The 22,438-nt window shown below is 42.3% G+C and overlaps 1 protein-coding gene across 1 annotated transcript; it reads left to right on the forward strand.

Moving 5' to 3' along the window:
- Positions 1-990: 990 nt before the first annotated feature.
- Positions 991-17,673, forward strand: HPRT1 (hypoxanthine phosphoribosyltransferase 1). The gene is made up of 9 exons (XM_054641300.2): positions 991-1,169; positions 3,119-3,225; positions 4,704-4,887; positions 8,775-8,840; positions 9,490-9,507; positions 11,772-11,854; positions 14,196-14,242; positions 16,071-16,147; positions 16,731-17,673. The coding sequence occupies exons 1-9, from the start codon at positions 1,143-1,145 to the stop codon at positions 16,776-16,778; spliced, it is 657 nt and encodes a 218-aa protein (XP_054497275.1). The 5' UTR covers positions 991-1,142; the 3' UTR covers positions 16,779-17,673.
- The last annotated feature ends 4,765 nt before the right edge of the window (positions 17,674-22,438 follow it).

A 22,438-nucleotide genomic window follows, 5' to 3' on the forward strand; every position in this document is an offset into this window, starting at 1 on the left:
AAGAAATAATGAATTTCCATTTGCACTGTTGTGTTGTCCTTAATTATCCTTATTGTCCACACCTACAGGAAAAGCTGACACTTTTTTTTTTTTCTCTCATTTGAGACCACTGGAACTATCCATGCTTTCTTATTATTTTACCTCTGTCTGTGGAGCCCCTCCATGGATGTAAGCACCTGATGGATGTGCATCCATCCCTGTGCCTGGTTCTGGAATGACAGCAGATACCCACCCTGCTCCCCCGGCCATCAGGAGCCACAGAAGCACAGAATCAATTAGGTTGGAAAAAAACTCCGAGATCATCGAGTCCAACCGATGGCCCAACACCACTTTGTCAGCCAGGCCAGGGCACCGAGTGCCACGTTCAGTTTTTCCTTAAACACCTTCAGGCACCATCTCCCCGGGCTGCCTGTTCCAATGTCTAATCACCCTTTCCGTGAAGAAATTCCTCCTAATGTCCAACCCAAACATGTTCTTAAGCCTGTGTCCCCTTGTCCTGTCGTGGCTCCCCGGGAGCAGAGCCCGACCCCGGCCTGGCTACAGCCCCATCGGGGCGTTGTGCAGAGCAGTCAGGTCCTCCCCAAGCGTCCTCTTCTCCGGGCCAAACACCCCCAGATCCTTCAGGAGCTCCCTCAGCAGGCTTGTGCTGCTCCAGGGGCTTCACCCACTTCTGTTGCCCTTCTCTGGTCCCCGTCCAGCACCTCAATGTCCTTCCTGAGCTGAGGGGCCCAGAACTGGACCCAGCACCGTCACCTTCCCTTGTCATCCTGAGGGGACGGGGAACGCGCAGCGGGCTGTGCGAGGGGAGGCTCAGCTCCCAAGACAAGGAGCGGGGACGTGGGAGAGCGGGGGGACACCTGCACCCGGCTGGGATGGGGACAGCCCCACGGAGGGAACGGCTCCAGTGATGTGTCCCCTCTGCCCCGTCCCTCCGGCCGCTCTCCGAGCCGCTGCACAGAGTATACCGAGAGCGGCCATGTTGAGGGCGGGGAGCGCGGAGGGCGCGGAGGCGGCGCCGGGGCCGCAGCGGGCGCGGCGCCTCCTGCTCCCACCGCCCGCTGCCGCCGCCGCTCCTGCCGCTCCCAGCGCCCGCTCCCGCCGCTCCGAGCCGCCCGCAGCCGCCGCCGGCCGGGCCGCGCTCCATGGCGACCCCCAGCCCCTGCATCGTGGTGAGTGCGGGGGTTGCCGCCCGCGGGACGGGGGATGCCGGGCGCCGGGGCCGCTGTCCCCCGCCTGCCCCTCGGAATACGGTGATCTGTGAGGGAACGCGAGGGGTGGCATGGCGTGCCGTGGCGTATCGTATCGTGCGTTGTGTCATGTCATGTCGCGTCCCTCGGCGCCGAGAGCCGCCGCCCCGGGGAGTCACCTTGAGGGCAGCCCCGGCCTCCCGGCGCCGGGCCCGGGATGTCCGTCCCTGCCCTCCGTGCCCCCGGCCGAGCGCGTCCCTTCCCGGAGCGGCCGCGGGTGCCTCGGGGTGGGCTCCGGGGGGATCCCGAGCCCGAGGGCGGCGGGCAGAGCCGGCGTTGGCGGCTCCGGAGCGAAGGTGGAAGAACTTCCCCCAGCGCCGCACAACTTCCTATTCCTGTTGCTGTTCGCGGCGTGCGGGAGGCTCCGCTCGGGAGAGCCCCACGTGTGTGAGCGGGGTCTGGTTCTGCAGGAGCAGCATCCTTGGTATTTCTGTGTAATTGCCGCATCTGCTGAGGCTTTTAATGCTCATTTTTATTTATCGTTTCAAAGCAAGTGCTAGTGCTGATGAAGTGCATGCGGTGTCTGATGGCCGAGAGCTGTGACGGCCGCGAGGTTGCGACAGTAAATCCCTGCAGTCCGTAAAAAAACCTAATAAAACCTGTAGGAAGGGCCCATTCCCTGCCAGATGCAGAACGGAAGGTTTAGTACACACGCTGGATGTAATGATGGGTCTGACCAAGGAAAAACCCCATGAGTTTTGCGTAGGACCTGCCTTATTTCTTAAAATGAGTCCCTGTGGACTGCAGGGACCACGAGCTCTTGCTGTGCGTGTGTGCAGCTCACACAGGGTCAGCTTTGGATGGGAGGTGAAATAATAAATTTCCCAGATTAAATACTCATTAAAGATTAATCAGCAAAAACCCCATGTAAACAGTTGTCAGACCACTGGCCAGGTAAGTGTTTCCACAGGCAGATTTGAAATAAGATTTGAGTCCTGCAAGGGTACTAGTGGCCAAAATGGATACTTAAAATGCCTGCCCTGGTGAACTGTCAGCACTAACCCTCTGTTTTCCCTCTAAAATTCTTTTTCACATAGTAGTGTTCAGCTACAAAACCAGAGAGGGAAGTAATTTAAAAACCACATCATTTTCAAGCTGCAGCAGGGTTAGGGTTCAAGGAAGGCTCTGTTTGATGTAACAGCATGCCCTGAACCTGAGCAGTGTTCAGTATCATTATTTTATGTATGTATGTTTGCTAATCCCTTGTCCTAATTAATATCCTAATTAATATGCCCTTGCCAGCGTTGTAGGCTGTTTCATACAGGGAGTTTCCCCATGTGGAACAGGTTGCTGAAAGGTTTAATTTCAGATTCTGAATAACCTTGAACCTCTCCATTTTGGAAACGGTGGTTGGAGCAGAGTTGTTTCACAGCAGCATTAACTTGTCATGCTCACGTTGCTCTCCTGCCTTGTCCTGCACACTGGCTCGTGTGTTTTGTTGTGATCGAGTGTTGTGGAGATTTGGAAGGTGTCCATGTCAGAACCTCTGCTTGCTTAATTGCAGGTTTTGCATTACACTGGGAAAATCAAAGGGGTTAAAAAGCTTGATTATTTTTGTAATGGAATATAGAGTTTCACTGAGGTGTAGTAACTTCAGTTTCCTGCTCTCCACTGGAGGAGAACGTTGTAGGGCTTTCACACATTGCATTACACAAAAACTCACAGTATTTCAAGTAACTCTTGTGAACTCTTAGATTACACTTTACTCTGTGTTCAGTGTGACTGATGTTTCTAGAGAGGGGGAAGGTGAGGTGGTTCTGATGAGCATTGTGGGTTTGATAGTTTTTACTGAATAAAGCAAAGGACTTGAAGTTTCTCAGCACAGACTTTCTCTAAGGCTTCATAGAAATCTCTCCCTGTTTCCTTTTCAGATTGGCGATGATGAACAAGGTTATGACCTGGATTTGTTCTGCATACCTAAACATTATGCAGATGATTTGGAAAAAGTCTATATTCCTCATGGGCTCATCATGGACAGGTTTGTTTGACTTCAGACAGTATACTGATTGCATGAAACTGGAATAAACATCTTCCAGTGATAATTTTGCTGCTTGGAGACTGTCTAAATAGATTGCATTTAATTAGAGACTCAAATGGACAATTAATCTGTCTTTTTTTGTTGGTTTTTTTTTTTTATTTTTGCTTCTAAGAGTTTGTACATTTGCAGTCATGCTATTCTTTGAAAATTGGTCATAATTCTCAGGCAAAATTTTGTAGTATGTAACAACTTAGGACTTTCTTTCCAGTGTTTCTTTGATGTTTGACCTTCTTAAACTCTAACTAGAAAACATTTTGTTGTGTCAGTTCAGTGTGAAAATATAGTCTCTTGAATTTCCGTAAGATATTACTAAAAGTAAACTATTAATCACATCATTTTAGAGTCTCTCATGTTGATGTGGTGGATAAATAACATCCAACTTTCTCCTGCCTTCCAAGAAAGACATTATCTTCTGCAAATATCAATCTATCACTTCTGTGGTTTCTGAAATCTGTGATGTGCTATGCAAGCTTTGTCTTGTGTGATCAGAAATGTGTTCACAAGCCTACAAGACATTTTTGTTTTACTTTGTGGTTGAAAGTTGCTAATTTTCTTTGTGAGAATGAACAACAAATTCAGTGAATTTAAGCCTTTTATGAGTGGTGCTGGATGAGTCTTCCAGGGGATCTTGTGACTAGGAATATGTTTAGATATTGCATGGTTCTGTTTGACTAGATACAATGAACATTCCTATAAAAAATTATTTTTAAATATTAAAACTTTACATTGGAAGTCCGTATAGAGGACAAAAATTGGACAAAGTACACATCATTAAGGAATTGACGTAACGTTTATGATGGTTGGCTTTCTCTGAGAAACCTGCTGTCAGCTGGCACACAATAAATGCAGACCATGCTTTCTAAAATAAATGGCAAAATAAATTTAGAAACAATTATTGCAGAAAAACGGTGCAGCATTCTCTTGCTCTGTCTTGCTGGTATTGTATTCTGCTTTCAGGACAAATTTCTGGCATTCTGGTTTGGCAAACTAACATCAACTCTTCAGTTTACAATTTGAACATTTTCGTGCTCGTCATCTGGTGAGGGCTGCTGCCTTTGGGGTTGTTAGAGCTTACATTGCTCTTTGCATGGAAGCTGAACCTGTATTTGGAAGGAGAAAACTCCTTCATGTCTCTTATCTGCCAGTGAAACAGTTTCAGGGTGTAGAGGTTTGCTTTGGCTGCCCCTGGTAGGAAAACAAGTGCATTTGGCAGTGCTACTGTTGGATTAACCTTGAACAGCAAAATGTTGTTGGCCTATAAGGTGTAAAAGTGACCCAAGTAGTGGGCAAATATTTCCAAGCAAAATGTGTTTCCAGGTTTGCTGTGTGTGTTTGCTGCTGCTAGGTGTGTCAAACGCTGCTGCTGTGATGGACAAGTGGAATGTTGTGACAGCTCACTCTTCCTTGGTTTTGTTTAGGACGGAGAGACTGGCACGAGAAATTATGAAAGGCATGGGAGGACACCACATTGTGGCACTCTGTGTACTCAAGGGTGGCTATAAGTTTTTTGCTGATTTATTAGACTACATCAAAGCCCTGAACAGAAACAGTGACAAATCAATCCCCATGACAGTCGACTTCATTAGGTTGAAGAGTTACTGTGTAAGTATCTATGCAGTACTGTGCAATTTTTAGCTAAGTTGACTACAAATTATTAACAGAGGTGGTTTAATATTGTTACTGCTCTAATATGCTAATATTAAACAAATAATTAAGGGAATTAAGAGTCACAAGCCAATTTACACTTTCTCTACCTTATTATATAATGTGTTTTCTTTTAGACCTTGATATCTCCTCACCCCAGTAGAATCATTAGCTGAGGAGAGAGACCCTTTTACATGTCCTTTACTTGTTCAGCAATTTCCTCTCTGCCCTCTACCCCATCTCTAAAGCTGTGGCTCTAGACCAATACAGAGAATTCTCCTGCAAGTGTTATTACAAAAATTTAATTCTGAGAGTTTTTATATGGCCCAGACATCATTCTTGGACAGGATGACTTGAAAGCTGCAGAAGTGGTTCCCTATCTCATTTTTGTTTTGATGAACCAAACAATGAACAAAATTAGTTGTATTTGATCATGAGGAAACACTAGATACATAAACATAGATTTGTGATTAATGAGTTCTGAATATGGCATTACATTTTCAAGACAAGACATAGGTTGCCTTGAGTTTAGATTTTTAGGGGAAGAATTTCTTTTGATTCTGAACACAGGTATTCAACTTTGTAGGGAAACAGAACATTCTGTAACACAAGGTAGCTTTAGGGTTTTACAGAGGGAAGCAGAGGGTTATGTTGTGCAGGTCAGGGGAAGAAGCAGATGTTTGTCAGCACAGTATGATTTCCAGCTTACTGACAGCCAAGTCTCATGCTTTTGAGATTTCAGAAATTTATTATTTTTTCCCTAAGACCATCTATAAGATGTTTTTTTTGTTTTAGTTTATAGAGTGTTTAAATACACTGTTTCACAATGTTATGCTGTTTGTTCTGTATCAGCAGCTTTGCATTGAAGTCAGGGTTACTTGTCCCAGCTGTCGACCACTCCCTATTCCAGCAGAAAAATACAGATTCCCAAATTTAAAAAATCACTCTCATCTTTTGTTTCATTAAACTGTGAAACCTGAGATGGAGTTATTTACAGAGTTAGCCTGAACTGTTGCAGAACTTGATAAATCCATGATTCCTCTCAAGCTCTCCATTAAAGTGTCCTGACAAAGCCAAGAGCTGTGTGTGGCCTTGGTGCAGGCACACACAGCTGCCTGTCCAGTGGTTACCTGGAGACCACACTGGGGTTTGCAGAGCACTAATTCAGTTATGTGCTTTAATGAGAGTGCAGGCCTGGGCAGAAGGGCTCTGCCAGCCCTTGGTTGTATCTCCCAAGGCACTTTGTGCTTGTGCACTGTGTTAAAATCAGTGAGGGAGAGCAGTCTGAGCCTCTTTTCTACTGTGCCTCCCAAAAGGGGAGGCTCCTGCCTCAAGTCCCCTTCACCCCAAAGCCCCCACATGCCCATATATTCTGCCTGTAAAAGCTGCAGAAAACTGAATATCTCTATTACAGAATTGTAGGTTAAAGACTAGGAAATTATGACTTCCACCTGTTTTTTCTTGGAGTGGAAATTGTGTATCTTCTGCTTTCTTCACTTAGGAACACTTCCAATAACTTACCTTGTTTAAAGAATCATTACAAAGACTACACCCTTCATGCTCTCTACTTTCTAGCTCAGAAAAAAATACTGGAGAAATAGTTTGAAACAGCTGAAAAAGGTCTCTGCTAAAAAGCAAGGCTGACTTTTAACTGATCTCCTAGGTGTGTTTTGGATCATTTCTTTACTTCAGCTGTTTTTGTTTATTGCCCCTCAGAACTACAGTGCCTTGATATTAATAGGGGAGTGAGCAGCAAAGTAAGTTTTATGGAGATTACAGTCCTGTTTTTACCATAGAAACAAGTGGATGAGGAGAAAAGTAGACAGAAAGCTATTGAAGCCAGACATTTTCCTTGAGGTGTTGGCTTGAGGGTTTTTGATTTTGTCAGCCAGTTCTATAAAAGAATGTTTTCCTGTTCTGGATGAGTGAGGAGCTGCTGATGTGATGCCTCCACTACACTATTCATAACCATTTATTTTCTGTAGCCTCTCTTAGGTGGTTATTAATATCCAAATTTAGGTCCTTTAAATTGCATAATTTGATAGACTGGATAAGATTATCCTATTGTGGACATGTATGTAACAGCTTGACTGGGTCCTCCATCAGTAATAGTGTCAGAATGCTAAATCTGCTCTGTAGTCTTCATCTGTGCTTTGCTACAGGAAGGGATCTGTGTTCAGTGGTGTGAAAATCATCACAAACTGTAATGGACACTTGGAGGTGGAGCTTTCAGCTCTCTTGTTGCTGTCTCTGGATGTGATTACTGGATCATGCTGCCTGCCTTTACAGACTGCATAAAAGATGTTAAAAATATCCTGGTCGCATAAATGAGGCACATGAACTTTTGTGATGGTTCTGTAATTGATGTAATTGAAGTTCTATTCTTGTTTCAAACTGATCATTTAATATTTACAAGATTATGGGGGTTTTTTTTGTGTGTTGCAATGCAAAATTCATACTGTACTGCACCCAAAATAATTGTCTAAGAAAACTGATGTGATCAAGCTGTGATTAAACTTCACTTGTAACTTCAGTTTTCCAAGTCCTTACAGATGAATTTTAAGGATCTGGCAAGCTGTTAGGAAATGGAAAGACAGTGTTTGTGATCAGATTCAGCTCTCACTATTCTTGACAAACAGTTTATTTTGTTTGTGTTGCAAGAAGAATGTCTCCTGCATTTAAGTATGGAAATGAGCAAATGTTGCTTGTGTACTCATGAAGGGCAGCCAAAAGACAGTGGCTGTGTTGCACTGTCACTGGTGAAAATCTGGATTTGCAGTGGAGTATGTGGCAAACTCTGATTAGACTGGTCACAGCAGTATTCTGAAAGGACTCTGCTAACCAAACCTTCCAGCAGGATACTGTAAGGAACTTAAAATGCCACTTTTAAAGGTGATCTTGGAGTCACTTGAGTCAGCAGTCACAGTCTTGTAAAACGTTATTGTTTTCCAGCAGTGACAACAGGGAGGCAGTGAAAACAGATCTAACCAGTAAAACTCTTATGTGTTAAACCATAAAGCATTAAAGTCTTACCAGTACTGAACTCGGAAATAAGGCTCCTGAAGATAATTAAAACATTGCTTAATGATTAAACAAAGTTCTTGCCAGTGGAAATCTGGTTATAGCCAATGTCAGAAATCTTTAACTCTTTTTTCACCCTTTCATTGCTCAGGAACTTAGCACCTGCATATGACATCAAATATGAACTGTGAGACACTGCAAGGTTTAAAGTCAGTTGAGTGTTTTAATCACAGTTTAGATTTACTGAAGCAATATGCAGTGTAGTGATGGTGTACCTGTGTTGCTGTTCAATTTTATAAGAACTAATTTGATTTGTTACTAATATTGGCTGTAAACCAAGCATAAGCTTTTCTGGCTATTTTTGTAGCTTATTGTTCTAAATAGCAATCAGTGCCTTGTTTGCTGGCTATTCTTGTTATGATTGCCTATTCTTATTCAGAGTAAGACTTTCTAAAGCAATAAAGTTTAAAATGTAAATTACCAGCTATACAGCATCCTGTAGCTTGGAAACCAGAAGTGTTTTTTGTCCTGTTTCTATATCTGTAGAGAATGTATAGTAAGTCCTTGCTTTTTAGATACATATGTGTATATAATGGTCACAGATTATGTGTTGATGCAAATCTCTTGTCAAACAGTCTTTTATCTGAAAAACTATCTATGAAGTTGATCACTTGTAATTTCTTTGTTCATAGAGATGCTGTTGTTGCTGTGCTTCTGAAAGCTTTAACATTTACCAGTTGTGTACTTCACAGTTTTGACATTTACTGCAAGAAGAAAATCTGTTTAATTCTTGTCATGCAAATGTTCACCCTCATCTTTCTTAGAATGATCAGTCAACTGGAGATATCAAAGTCATTGGGGGAGATGACCTCTCAACACTGACTGGAAAGGTTGGTACCAGCTGTGTGTGTGTCTGTGTTTGTTCCACTGGAGGAGTGGTGGGAATTCATTCTCTTGAGATGTGTAAGGTGCAGCCCACGTCAGGAACACAGATCCTCATGACAGGCAGTGACAAGAGGAGGAAATAGGAGAATGTAAATTGGGAATCTTCTTTTCTCCAGTGATTCTGTGGAGGTCATTGAGCCAGATGTCAGGGGTTAAAAGCACCACTGCTCCTGCTCTGTCAGAACACATCACTTTCCCCTTCTCCTCACACATAGGTCATTTTTGAGATGTGTGTGTCAATGTAAAGGATGCAGGTATGACAGAATTGTACCTGTCTCTGCAGTAGGACACTCTTCTCTAGAAGAATAGTAATTGTATACACTCTGCTTTGATCTCTTTTGCATATGTCTAGAATTTTCAAAGTGTGAATAATTCAAAGACTGTACTTAGCATGAACAGTTGAGAAGAATCTCAGCTAATTGTTATTAGAGCATCAGAAATGTTATACTACAAAGCAGTTGCTGTAACACATGTAAACATACATAAATGGTGGTGCAAATATTTAAGTGCACTGGAAATGAGTTATGAAGATTAATAAGAAATTGTATGTTGTCTAGATACTAATGGATTTGTTTTTCTTTTTCTTCCTACCAGAATGTTTTGATCGTAGAAGTAAGTACAATGTTTCACTTGGAAGTTCTAATTTGACAGGTAAAAGAGTTCTAATAGAAGTTGTTCCTAAGCCAGAAAACCTACAGTTTGTGGTTTCAAGGTTTCCAGCTTCTGATTTCAGGCCTGAACTTTGCAAGTGGTCTTTGAATTTGAACGAAGCTGTGTTTTGAATTCTCAAATTGCATTCAATTGCTACATTTAACCAGGAAAACATCCATCTAAAATGGTTTGTATTTTCAGTTTTCTGAGATTTTGTCAATTCTAAAATGTCTCATTTTTTCCTTTTTTTTTTTTTTTTTTTTTTTTTGTTTGAAAAAGTAGTCCGAAAAAAAGTGATACTAAGCATGTTATTGTTCTGGGTTCATCCCAGCAAGTTAGGAAACTAAACTAACTAAACTGCAGAGGTAGAAAGAGATTCCTGGTGTGAGTATCCTAAAATACATGAAAAGCAGATCTAAGCCCAGTGTCCCTGTGTGTAGTTTGTTTAGAGAACAGTGACACAGAAAACGCTAATTCTTAATTGGCATTTTGTAATTGCTGAATTCCCTTTCCTGTGTCTTGTCATGGTTCTCTGGGTGATAGCAGCTTCAGTACAGCTCAATTTGATTGCCTGGTAGGTGCTGTTGCTTAATTCTTGCTTTCATACCCCTATCTTGATGAACACCATTGCTGACGTGCAGCCAATGTCACTTTCCTTGAGTACAACTGACAATTTCAGGGTAGGGAAGCAGCAGCAGTAGACAGGAAAAGCGAATGTGCAATCTAATAATGTGTTAAGGCTCCAAATATGGAAATGGCATGTTTGTAAGCAAAGAAAGAACTATGGCAACTGATGCATCAGCCAAAGGAAAGGATGTTTCCTCCCATAAAATGTGTTTCTATGTATTATTTTTCTAATTTGAGAAGGTTATATTATTCCACAGGAAGCACATGCAGTTCCAAAACTCCTACCAAAATAGTATGTATCCAGCAGTCACTGTGTGATCAGTGTCCTTTGAAGTATATTTTGCTTCAGATGGACAGATGTGTTTAATTGTGTATCTGCTCCATTTCAGATGAATGTAATCCCCAGATTAGGTTATTTTCTTATTTGTTTAGTGAATCATCTGTCCATTGACTCGACTTACAGAGTCAGATATGAACACTTACTGATCACCATTCTAACTGTCAAATGGTAAAATGCACATCTATTGTAAATTTAATGTCTTGAGTGCTAGGCTTTACTGTGTCCCTTTAATGTCCAAAAAAATTCTGTAAAAAATGGAAGTTCATCTCCAATAAACAGCTCATCACAACAGAAAACCAGTAATAGGTTCTGCTTTTCTCTTAGAGCATGGAAGTAGCTGTTTATTTAGCAACTTTGATTTTTATCTATATACCAGTACAACTTCTTCGACTCCTATGGAGTTTAATGATTAAAAGCATTGAGTGTTAATGGTAATGCTGACAGGTGCTCTGTTGAGTTTGTTGTTTGATTTTTATTTTAATTAAGAGTTATAGGAAAATCAGCTGAAACCAGGATATTGCTGCTTCTTTGCTGTCTGCCTCCTTCACTTCAAATAAATTTGATTTTAGGCCAGGGCAAGGACTGTCCCTCTTAAAGATGGTGTAATTGTTTAGTCCAAATGAGGAGGCCATTTCTGATGCTTCAGTTTCAAGCCATATATTCTCTTTTCATTTTCTGTTTATATGTGCAGTGAATGGGATAAAAATGCTGTGTCAACATTTATTTTAGTGTGGTTTAGACTTCAGAACTGCACTCAGACTTCCCTGTGCAATTTCTTCAGGTATTTCTTGGCTCTGTAAAGTAAATTATACTCCTTTTCCTTAACTGCAGTAATGAGTTGTTCTGCCTGTTTTCCCTTCTTGCTTTTCTTCCTGTGGAATACTCTGTAACTGAGCTCAACAGCCAGACTAACATTACTCTTATCATACTCAAATTAAACATTATCTCATTGCTGCAAGGAGCACAGTATCCAAAAGGAGCCAAGCAGGTCATTGCAGTAACTGTTTGTTCAGCAAAGCCATGGTTATCCACAACACTGAAGCACTCTTGTTAATGTGTGTGATCACTTTACCCAGCGTGGTTGTGTAAGCCCAGCTCTGTGTTTTGTGCCACCTGGATTTGGTTGTGAGCATTTTTACAGGCTGTAGTTTGCAATATTTTCATGCTGCTGTGGATGAGCAATTTCAATGGTAGAAACTTGAAAGTGCTACTCTGACATGGTTAATACTCTGTCTTACATGAGTGTTTTTATTTTCAGGATATAATTGATACTGGTAAAACAATGAAAACGTTGCTGTCTCTCCTTAAACAGTACAATCCAAAGATGGTGAAAGTAGCCAGGTAAATGTTTGATGATTATTTGTGCTGGTTTTCACCTTAAGAAGGTTTAAAAAAAACCCCAAACCAACAAGTAAAAACAAACATAGAAAACATTTCCATGGAAGAGAAACAGGAGGGAACATTTCTGCAGGAGTCATATGTGATGTGATTTGTTGAAGTCACTGCTTGTTTAAACTCCTAAAGCACTTTTGCATACTGTAAGCACATATATATGTTAAGGATATTGGAAACACTGTTCTTTCCAGTCTTATTGCTGGAAGAGCTCCTGTGCTTCACAAGGGCATAACTTGTGCATGCCTGAACACCTCTTGCCAATCATATTATGGTAAGCTTGTGGGCTTTTAGCACTGAAGTCCAAGTTTAGAAGTATCTAGAAGAATTGAAATCTTTTGATCTTAAAAGAAATGCCCTCTCAAGTTAATAGAGGTATTTTCAGCACAAATTTAGTTCATAAATGTAGACTTTAATTAGAAGGGGGAATAAGAAAAAGGAGTGGTTGTCACTTACTTGTATGTAGTGTCTCTCCAAAGATGTTTTTTTCTGCTGGCACTGTCTGAACTTCACTATACTGCAGTGGTGTACCTGTGCAATGGAGATTTTCTGTTTTTCCTTCTTAAATTGTGGACTTTAATTAGTTTGCACACTAACATGAATGAGTGTGTAGTGTGTGTAGTGTAGCTGAGCTTTAGAGGTCATTCTGTGAGAGTCACCCAGCCATGTGCTCTTCCAGCTTTTCTACTTAGTTACACCTTTAATCAATTCATTTCAAAACATTTCATAATTAAACAACTTGCAACCAACAAGAAATATTGAGGGTGATATTGTATTATTAACCAATATCAACATTCCTCCTACTTCTTTTTAAATTACATCTCTTCCACTGCTATGCTGTGGTTGTGTATTTTTTAATAAAAGCAAAATGATTGCTGGGGATTAGAGATAAAGCAGAACTGGGTGTAATATCTAATCACTTGTGTTGCCATAACAATGTCAAAGCAGTTGTTAGACTTACCAGAACAGCTCTTCTTGCTGGTAATCTGGAGGTGACCTGCTGAAGGTGAGGCCTTGTGGATTTCCCCCTGGCCAGTTTTTAAATATGTGTCACTATAAAGGGTTGTAACACTACAGTGTAAAAAATTAATATCATTAATATAGTCCAAAAACCAATTTCCTGTATTTTAAACCTGTTGCAGTAATTTGGGTCTGCCCAGGGAAAGACCTGTCTAGGGAAACATGATCATTCTAGATAGTCTTACATTCTTAGTTGCTTGACTTCTCTCTCTTATATATCTTTTCTTCTTTGATAATTTTTTGGTTGTTGTTTTGTTGTTGTAGTTGTTGATTGAGTTGGGGTTTTTGAGTTTTTTTGTTTGGTTTGGTTTGGGGTTTTTTTTAGGTTTCTATTTATTTTCCTTCAGACAATTAAGTAGTTGTAGTGAGGAGATGCGAACTAATGCCAGCACTATTTTGGGGTTTCTTTGATCAAATTCTACACCAATTCTCAAAAATTAGGTCTCCCAATTAGAAGTTCCAGAAACTAAAATCAGAACTGTGACTGTGGCAAATGAAGCCACGTCTTCAGGGGTGATGCAGGAGGGAAGGGGGTCTGTGCTCAGTGTACAGAGTGATGCTGGTCCTGTTTGCATTCAGCCATCAGCCACTTTGCTTTTCCTCAGACAGACAAATGTCAGCCTGTGGGATTGTCTTATACGAGGTAGAAGTGCTCTGCTGAATAATGAGCAAATCAAACTAAGCTAGCAGAGCATTTCTCTCTCCCACAGTACCCCCAGCTCTGTATCTCCATGCTTTTTACCCTTCTGATCATCAGAATCAATTACATTTCCTTTATGGGGGTAATTAGTACTTCCAGTGAAAAGCAGTTAAGGACAAGTTGTGCAACTGCAATTGAGGTCCCATTCAAGCAGGTAAACTTTTCCTTCATAAAACTTAGGCTTTTGTTGGGCTTTTTTTCTTGGGCTACGTCCCAGACTGTTGCCTCTTTACCTACAAGGTAAATTGCACCTCAAGTTCCTAACATACCTAAAATTCCACTAAGTGACTTTTGACAGTGAAAATCCATCCAGATCAGTGTCTCCCAGCCTTTTCCTTGCAGACCTGTTAGTCAGCCTTTAGGCTGTGAACCATTAATGATAGAAAGTTTTGCTTTTGTCATTATGATCTTTTGTGCCTGCAAGTAAAATAATGGTTTGAAATATGTGTAATTAGGCTGTCAGTTATGCACACTTAGGCTTAACTCAGCTTCTCTGTCATCAAAACAGTGTCATATATTTGTACATGGTGCTTTTCCCTGTTTCAGTTGTACATTAATTTTATTTGACAGTTTGCTGGTGAAAAGAACTCCTCGAAGTGTGGGATACCGGCCGGACTGTAAGTGACTTTTGACAACCACTTTTCATTATTAAAAGTGTGTCTGTGTATTGTGTATCTTTTGCTCAAAGCCCAAGGATGTCCCAAACAAGATTTCACTAATTATTCTTGATAAAGTTTGCCCTTATTTATAATTAAATATTTGGAATGTACTTTGAGACAGTTAATCAGGATTTGTAACATTTGCAACATTTTATTATATTGAAAACCAAACTTTGATGTTATGGTCTAGGTTATACCTTTGTCATGTGCAAATTCTCTCAACTTGCATGTAGTCATGCTTCAGTCAGTGGAATCTGCTGGATTCACCTTTTGACACTTTTGGGAGTGCTTTGTGTGCCTTAGCCTAGCTACCTCCTGCCACTTGGCTGTCCCCAAGAATGTGGGAGGACTACATGGGGTAGCAGGTCTGATAAAAGTTTACAGTATTAAAATGCCTAAATTGGCACTGGTTATGTCTGGGCATCTGAATTACTCCCTTCTTGTCCTCTCCTGTCTGTCCCAAGACTGTGAGTGAAGGAAGAGCATCCAGGGCAGACAGTGGTGGGAGTGACAGCTCCTCCTGCCTTGGGCAGGGCTGTGTGCTTTAATCATGTTCCAGAGGCTGAATTCCTCTTCCATTCATTATGAAAGTGAAGAGAATTGAGCACAGAATCACATCCTCTTCCTCCTCCTTGGCAAGGTTGTACAGTGCTCTGTAAGTGAAGCTTTTCATACCTCAGGGCTTCACTGAGGTGCTCCCCTCATCGAAGGACACCCCTCATTCCTGGGATCTCATTAGAGGCTTAGCTGGGCTAATGGTGCCTTTGGAGCATCCTGCCCCAGATGATTTGTTTTGCCATCTGTCCCCAGAGACAGCCTGTCAGAGCAGGACATGTGAGCTCTGAAGGAGACAACAAGGCAGCAATGGCTGGGCCTCCATTTTATCCCTGTTTTGTGAGGCCCACTAAGTGCTAAACATCACCTTAGTTTTTCTAAAAGTGCCCACAGCCTTTTATTTGAATTGCACAGTTTATCTCCCTGCTTTTCTCATTGTAGCCAGGGAGAGAAAAAAGACACAGCTCTCCTTCTCAGGAGTCTTTCATTTTAGCACAAGGGAGAAAAGCCCTTTGTAATTTTTATATTTTTGTTAATTTAATTTATTTTGGTAATTTTATAGTATGTGTAGACAGTGTGGACTAGTTCTGCCTGACAAAGTATCCTGCTAGAGCTGTTCAGACAATCTGGAATGGCTGATGTCCTCTTTTTAGGCAAACTTTTTGGGAGATAAAAATCACAACCAAACACAAAAACCAGCAACAAATCAGAGCCAAAAGCAAACTCAAAGCAGCCAACCCACACCTGGTTCTGAAAGCTGCAAATGACCCTTCCTGCAGCCCTGTCTGGAGTGCAGCTCCAGTGCTGTGAGGGGAACTTAGTTGTGCTCACAAATCCACTGCTGCTGTGCTGGCATGTCAGGCATCAGGAACTGCCAGGCAGGATTGGCACTTCTGCACATCTTTGCAAAGTCAGAGGACATTTTCAAGGAATTTTACATTCTCATAATAATATCCTGTCAGGAAATTTAAGAGCTTCCATTCATTTCTTGCAGACTAGCACCAGGCAGCTGTGTGGGAACCAATAAATACATCTATTTAATTTCCTTTAGTTGATAAATCAACAAAGTAAGTTAAAATTGTAAAATGGCTGAAATATTAATCTGAGGGTACTAGAGTGGAAGAAATAAAATGAGTTACAATCTATATCTATAAAATTCCATATTGTCTCTGTAAAAAGATCTAGTGAACTCTAGGAGGTTCTTTTTCTAACACTCTGGTGACTTTTTCAGTTGTTGGATTTGAAGTGCCAGACAAATTTGTTGTGGGATACGCCCTAGATTACAATGAATACTTCAGAGATTTGAACGTAAGTAATTTTTCCCGTATGTTTTTCTCCATTTAAAACTGGGGAGGAGGAAGGAAGGGAAATCTCCTTACATCATTCTCCCTGCTCTGTAAATCATGCCTCATATTCCAGTGATGAGAATAAGCCTGAGAGCAGCAGGGCAGCGTTTGGAGCTCTGATAAAACAAAAAAAAATATTTTGCTGCATGCAGAGTGGAGGCTGCAAAACTGTCAGCTTTGAAATAAGGTGAAGTTTGTGTGAAGTTTCTTGTCTCACCAGATTTCTGCAACAAGTGCATTTGCTTAGTTATGTCAGAGTTAAAGAAGAGAGAGACCTGGGAAGAAGTTAAGAAGGGCTCACATTTTATTATTTTTATCATTAACTCTTCATCTGGGTATCACCCAGCAGACAATGGGTGGGAAAAGAAGGCAATGTGGAGATTTTTGGACCAAAACAAGGCCTAAGTTTTTCTGCATAAACAGTGTCAGAAGATTGTTCCTCCTCAAGTGTGTACAGCACACTTGTGTTGCTTTCAGAAGCTTGTTATTGATGTCAAATCTTGGTCACTTTCCTAACAGGACCTTTTTATTTTATTTTGTTTCAGCATATCTGTGTGATCAGCGAGACGGGGAAGCAGAAGTACAAAGCATGAAAGCAGAGTTCAAGTGACAACAGAGCTTTGAAATGTTTTGTTTACTGGGTCCTATCTTTCACAGGCTTCAGCTCTGGTACACCAGCTACACTTGTAGAATGCCCCAGCCCCATTGCCATATGCTTACTGTAATTTATTGCATGTACAATATAAGAGCTCGTCTTGTTCATTTATATTTTAGAAATGTAAACAATTAGTGCAGTTCTGCACTCCTTATTTTGATTTGCACTATGACACTACCAACTATTGCTGCCCCTGGTTGGGTTGTGCTGTTTGTGAGCTCCAGACTCTAACTCTTGCAGTGGTAAATTGCTTAAACCTCATCAACCCAGAACTGAAATAGTTCAAGTACTGTAAATGTAAAGCATTTTATGATAGGGAAGTCTATTAGTAATATTTTTTAAATCTGTAATTTAAGTTTTATATTTTAATGCACAGATGTGATTGTGATTAATGGGTAGTTGCACCTTTGGGTGGTAATAAAGCATGAGGAGCAGCCAGTTACAGTATCTGTAATCTCCAAGGGGCTCATCCAAATCTCCTGGAGTTGCCTTATTGCTGTAAAGAAAATCTGGGTGAAAAGTGTGTTTTTCCTTTTTTCTTTTTTTTTAAAGATGGAATGACAAAACAGAATGTTAAAAATCTAGTTTTAGTTGAGCTGCCTATTTCTGTTAGATTTTTTTTCTTTAAAAATATCCATCAGTCTGTGGAATTGCCTTTTAAATTTAAACAATTTTAATATATTTGTGGGAAAAAAAAAGAAGTATTGTAATGTTTACTTTATAAGATCTACAAAGCAAAGTACTTTAAATAAAGGCTGTCTCTTTAAAATAAGCCCCACACCTCTATCCCACTCATTCTGTATATTAAAGTGCTCTTGAAATTTTCTTCTCAATATTTTCATCAGTGTTTGTGACAGTGAAGGCAGACTCTACACTTGGTACCTTTGTAGAGCTTTTGGTTAATGTAATCCTGTCTAAGAGAAAGGTGACAGAAGTGCTGGGGGAAGATACTGAAACAATTGCATATTCTCCAACCAAACCAGATTTCAGAGAGAACAGTTGAAGCAACAGTCCTTTGTTCTGTCTTGGCAAAAATGAAGAGTGGAGATTCTGTGTCCATTAAACATATCCACGTGGGAAAAAAACCCACAAGAAACCCACAACCATTTTGTAAGTAATCCTTTTGGTTTGTTTCATTAGCACTTCTGTTCATGTGGAGTCCAGTTCCGAGCACGGCAGCCCAGCTCACACCTGTGTTTGTGCTGTGCTTTTTGGTTCTTGTTCTTCTGCACGTGGATTCTCCCACCACATCCTCGGATTTAATGCTGCTCAGTGCCTAATACACAATGGACTTTTTGAAATATTCTGTTTTGAAAGATTTTTCTCTGGTTTTGAAGTTGGAGTCTGTACTTTTCCAAGAACTGCACAGTACTGCCCATCCATGGCCTGCTCAGTTACAGCTGACCTAATATTAATGATAATAGGAGACCTAATAATTACATCAAATGACCACATTTCTGGGAGAGCTATTTGTAAATCAGAATTCTCTTTACCTGATCAAAATTATACTGTAGGTTATTCTTTCAAAGAGCTTTTGTTCCAATGCACTACAAAGTCTGATTGCATTTCTGGATTTGTCCTAAATCACCTTTGTGTATCTGCCTGTTCAAGAACCTGTGACTTGTTGCAAAAACATGCAGAGCATCTCCAAGAAGAGGAAATAATGAGTCTCCTGAAAGGATTTCCAGTCATGGTTAAGACAATTACTCACACAATGTGATTTGGGGAAGAGAGGAGGGGTTGAGTGAGTCACAACAAGGGGTTTATCTTTCAAATGTAGCTGGAGCAGGGAATCCCTGGTCTGCTGGGGAAGGGGTTGGGATTGCATGGATGGTGTGGGCAGAGCAGAGGCTTGGGAAGATGCTGTTGGGCCACACTGGCCCCAGGAGCGCTGCAGCAGCACAGGATTGCTTCCTACCACACCACCTGTGTCTGATGGGAAAGGGCTGTAGTTAAAATCCCACTGGATGTTCCCACATTTCAAGCACAGAGGTTTTTTCACTTCACATAGGTGCTTGTCAGGTCAAGTTCATCACCACAGAGAGATTCCTTATTCAAAAGCTTTTGTTGGTCTGAAAATTGTTGAGATGAAAGGTTACCCCCTCCCTCACCCTTGCTGGAATAGTTCTATCTACTGCAGGCTTTCACAGCTGCTGTGTGTGCACAACAGGAAGATAAATCCTCACTTGAAAAACGTTGAAACTGCAATTGTTAGTTTTTGTTTGGTAATTTTGGTTAAAAGACTGGGGGTTTAGTCACATCTTTGCAAGTTAAACACCAGCTTTATACAACCCAGACATATATTAAAGCATTATGAAAGCACAGAGGAGTGTCTTGTATTTGAACATTTATGTGCCATTTGAAATTCATTATAGTTCCATTTTTTATGAATCACAAATGCATGCTGGAAAAATAATTTCGAATATTTATAGGCTTTGCTACACTGTCTCTCCTTGTGACATCTGGCATTTCTGTACATTTTGGTAGCTGAGACACAAAATGTGATGAAAAGTCTCTCTGTGAACTGAGCTGGCACTTCACTTGGGGCTTTTTTTTGGCAATCCTGGTTTTGAAAATTGAGTTAAATAAGGATCTTTGAGCTGCCTTGTAATTGTATATCCTGGCTGATTCAATGGTGGTGTTTCATTGTGCATTATGCTGCAACAGTCCTGTCAAGCATGCACTAATCCAGCAGTGAGGAGCTGACAGTGCTTACAGGGAGCTGGTTACAAATCATTAAAGGACTGTCTGCCCTGCCCAGGTGCCTTTAATTCCTGTGCAGGTTGCACCTTGCAAGATCAGATCTCCACTCTTGGCAAGCACCTTTATAAGCTGAGACACCACTGTGCTCTGGTTTTCCTTTTTTTTTTTTTTTTTTTAGTTGTTATAGTATTTAATTACCCAAGCAGATGTAGTTTGTTGACTATGATGGGGAAAACACTTCCCAGCTCTGTAAAGGTGCCAGTACCCATTAAGCTCATGGCTCATGGCACTGCAGGCACCAAGGTGAAGAGGGTAGGGCTAGAAAAGCACAAAGATTCAGCACAGTCTAAGAACTGGCTGTGAGGATTTTCATCCCTAGAGAAGCTGAGAGAGGGATCATGCTGGAAGGTGATGAAAGGCTGGTGCAGGGGACACATTTGAGTGGCTGCAAATGCCCTTCTGTGTGTGGGCTCTGCTCCAGGAAACACCAACTGGTGATTTGAAACTTCATCTTGGAAGGTGGAAATCCTCGTGGAACCAGGTAGGAGAAACAGGCCAGTGATGGTGAGTAAATCAAGGTGCAGGAAGAGGCTGGTGTTTAACAATCATTATTAGTGGCATCTTCATTTTGTCCCCACTGTGAGCAGAAAGGGAACCAAGCCTCGTGTGTCTCCTGCATATCTTCAGGTGAGCTGTAGCAAATCATGGTTCCTGTAAGATCCAGCTTTGGGCATCAGGGGTGTGTGAGGGGATTCCCAGACAGCCTGAGCCCTCTCACAGGTTGTGATTCCCCACCCCAGCCCTTCACAATCAGGAGAATACTCCAGTAGGCACTGTCTGTCTGTATAAATAAGGAATCAGCTATTTCCAGCCCCAGCTCTCTAAGGTGGCTTCCTGGTGCCCGATTTACAACCCTAAAATCTCAGCAGCAGCAGCAGGAATGCTTCAGGAGGGTTTTTTGAAGAGACTTAGGCAAAGCGTGGCTCTCCCGCGGTGTCCTGCTGCCAGTGGCAGTGCAATAACCCTGCTCAGCTCTCCTGTTCCAGCCTGTCGCTGAAATCCCCGTGTCCCCCCACGGGTTCTGGCCAGGGAAGGGGTGAGGGTGGCGGGTGGGGCTGGGCTTGCTCTGGAGCCCCCGGATCCGCCGGGAATCCCGTCCGTGCCGCTGGGAGCTGGGGCTCGGCACAAGGGGCTGGCTCGGCTGCCCGCAGGCTGGAGCGGGATAAACCCGGCTGCCCGCAGGCTGGAGCGGGATAAACCCGGCTGCCCGCAGGCCGGAGCGGGATAAACCCGGCTGCCCGCAGGCTGGAGCGGGATAAACCCGGCTCCCCGGAGGGGAACGCAGTGCCTGGCTACGGACCGAACGCTCCGGGAAGCGCCAGAGCCGCGATGCTGATGCTTCCCTTGCCTGTTCCCCGTCTGAGGAACTGGGACGTGACTAAGCCGACCCTAAGGCAGGGAGGAGCAGGGAAATGGGGGGTGGGTGTGAGAGAGAGAGAGCTTCTAAATGTTTATTGATGTGCCTTTATCAGATTTTTTCCTCCCCTGTTTCTTTTCACGACAAATTTTTCTCCTCCTTGCACAAAACGTAAAATACCCTGTAGCAATCAGAGAATACAAAATACGAGGTAGAAGTATCTTCTGTGGTGTAAAGTCCTTAATTTGAAATTAGAAAGCCACTCTGTGCTTTCTAGTACAGCATAATCACGACTCCCTTCTTGCTGAGCTGCATCTTCCACACCTCCAGTCCCCTCCTGGCCATCAGACCTTAACTGGCAGCCCTGCACACTCAAATAATTCCTTTTCAGTATGAGGGGTAAGTTATTTTCTCACACAGACTATTTGGTATGGGAACTCACCTAGACAGTTTATAAATGAATATATGTTCTGAATCACAGTTTGAGTAACCTTCAGTATCCTGAACAGCCACAAGGCTGGGTTTTTGTGAGAAATTGCAGGGAGCAAAATCTTACACTGCTTCAGAAAATAAAATACTTCAATTTGTGGTTTTCTTCCATTTGGTGAGTTTGTTGCCAGGAACCACTGTGTCATCAGGGTGTCAGAGCCATCGTTTGCACTGGTCATCATTGTCACTTTAGCAAACCCTCAGGGGAGAGGTGAGCTGGCTTCTGCTTTGCCATGTGGCTGATACCTGCCACATCCAATTTAACCCAAGGTTTTTTTCTTAGTGCTGGGGGCAGCTGCACAGCTGGGTCCCCAGCCAGGGTCTCCTACCCTGCAAAGACAGAGCCAGACACATGCAAGGTTTCTGTGGGGCAAAGAGCCAGACCTGAAGCCATTCACAGCAGTCACTGGGAGCTGCTGTTGTGCAAGGCACGGCACAAACACCTGCCAAAGGCAGTCCTGGCTCCCAACATGCTCGGTGTGAGCTGAGGAAAAGCAAATGAGGTGGGTGGGCAAGAAGTGCAAGAAAAGCAAGACAGTGCTGGATACCACAATGAGCTGCCAGCCTTTGCCAAAAATTCCTTCTGCATCAAAGGAGGTGAACAGGAAAAGGCTGAAGGTAGATAAGGTGGCTTTTTGGGTTGCTTTTCCAGTGTTTACAGGAATCTGCAAAACCTCACCTGACTCCCACACCACCTCTAATGGAGGTACCTGGTACTGTGAACAACATAACCTCAGTCTTAGTAGGTGGGAGAGTTTTGGTCTGGGGGAAATTTAAAACAATGAAGATTGGTGTAGAAACGTGTGAATTAGAGACTCGTTCAATGACTTTCTCCTAAGGCCAGCAGCCATGCAGTGGTGTGATGATGTGCTGCACGTATTTACCTACACAGGGAACTGCTGCCTTCCAGCCTGTTTATAAAATCACAGCAAAAACTACTGAGGGAACTCAAAGACTTTTCCTCTGCAGTAGTCACATGCATTCCTGAT

Source organism: Agelaius phoeniceus, chromosome 14, assembly GCF_051311805.1.
Source record: "Agelaius phoeniceus isolate bAgePho1 chromosome 14, bAgePho1.hap1, whole genome shotgun sequence".
Classification (NCBI taxonomy): domain Eukaryota; kingdom Metazoa; phylum Chordata; class Aves; order Passeriformes; family Icteridae; genus Agelaius; species Agelaius phoeniceus.

Excerpts from the sequence above, each read along its gene's own strand:
- HPRT1 (XM_054641300.2), top strand. The coding sequence starts at position 1,143 with ATGGCGACCCCCAGCCCCTGCATCGTG. Across the intron at positions 3,226-4,703 it reads CATGGGCTCATCATGGACAG|GACGGAGAGACTGGCACGAG; the intron begins GTTTGTTTGACT and ends GGTTTTGTTTAG. Across the intron at positions 14,243-16,070 it reads TGTGGGATACCGGCCGGACT|TTGTTGGATTTGAAGTGCCA; the intron begins GTAAGTGACTTT and ends TGACTTTTTCAG.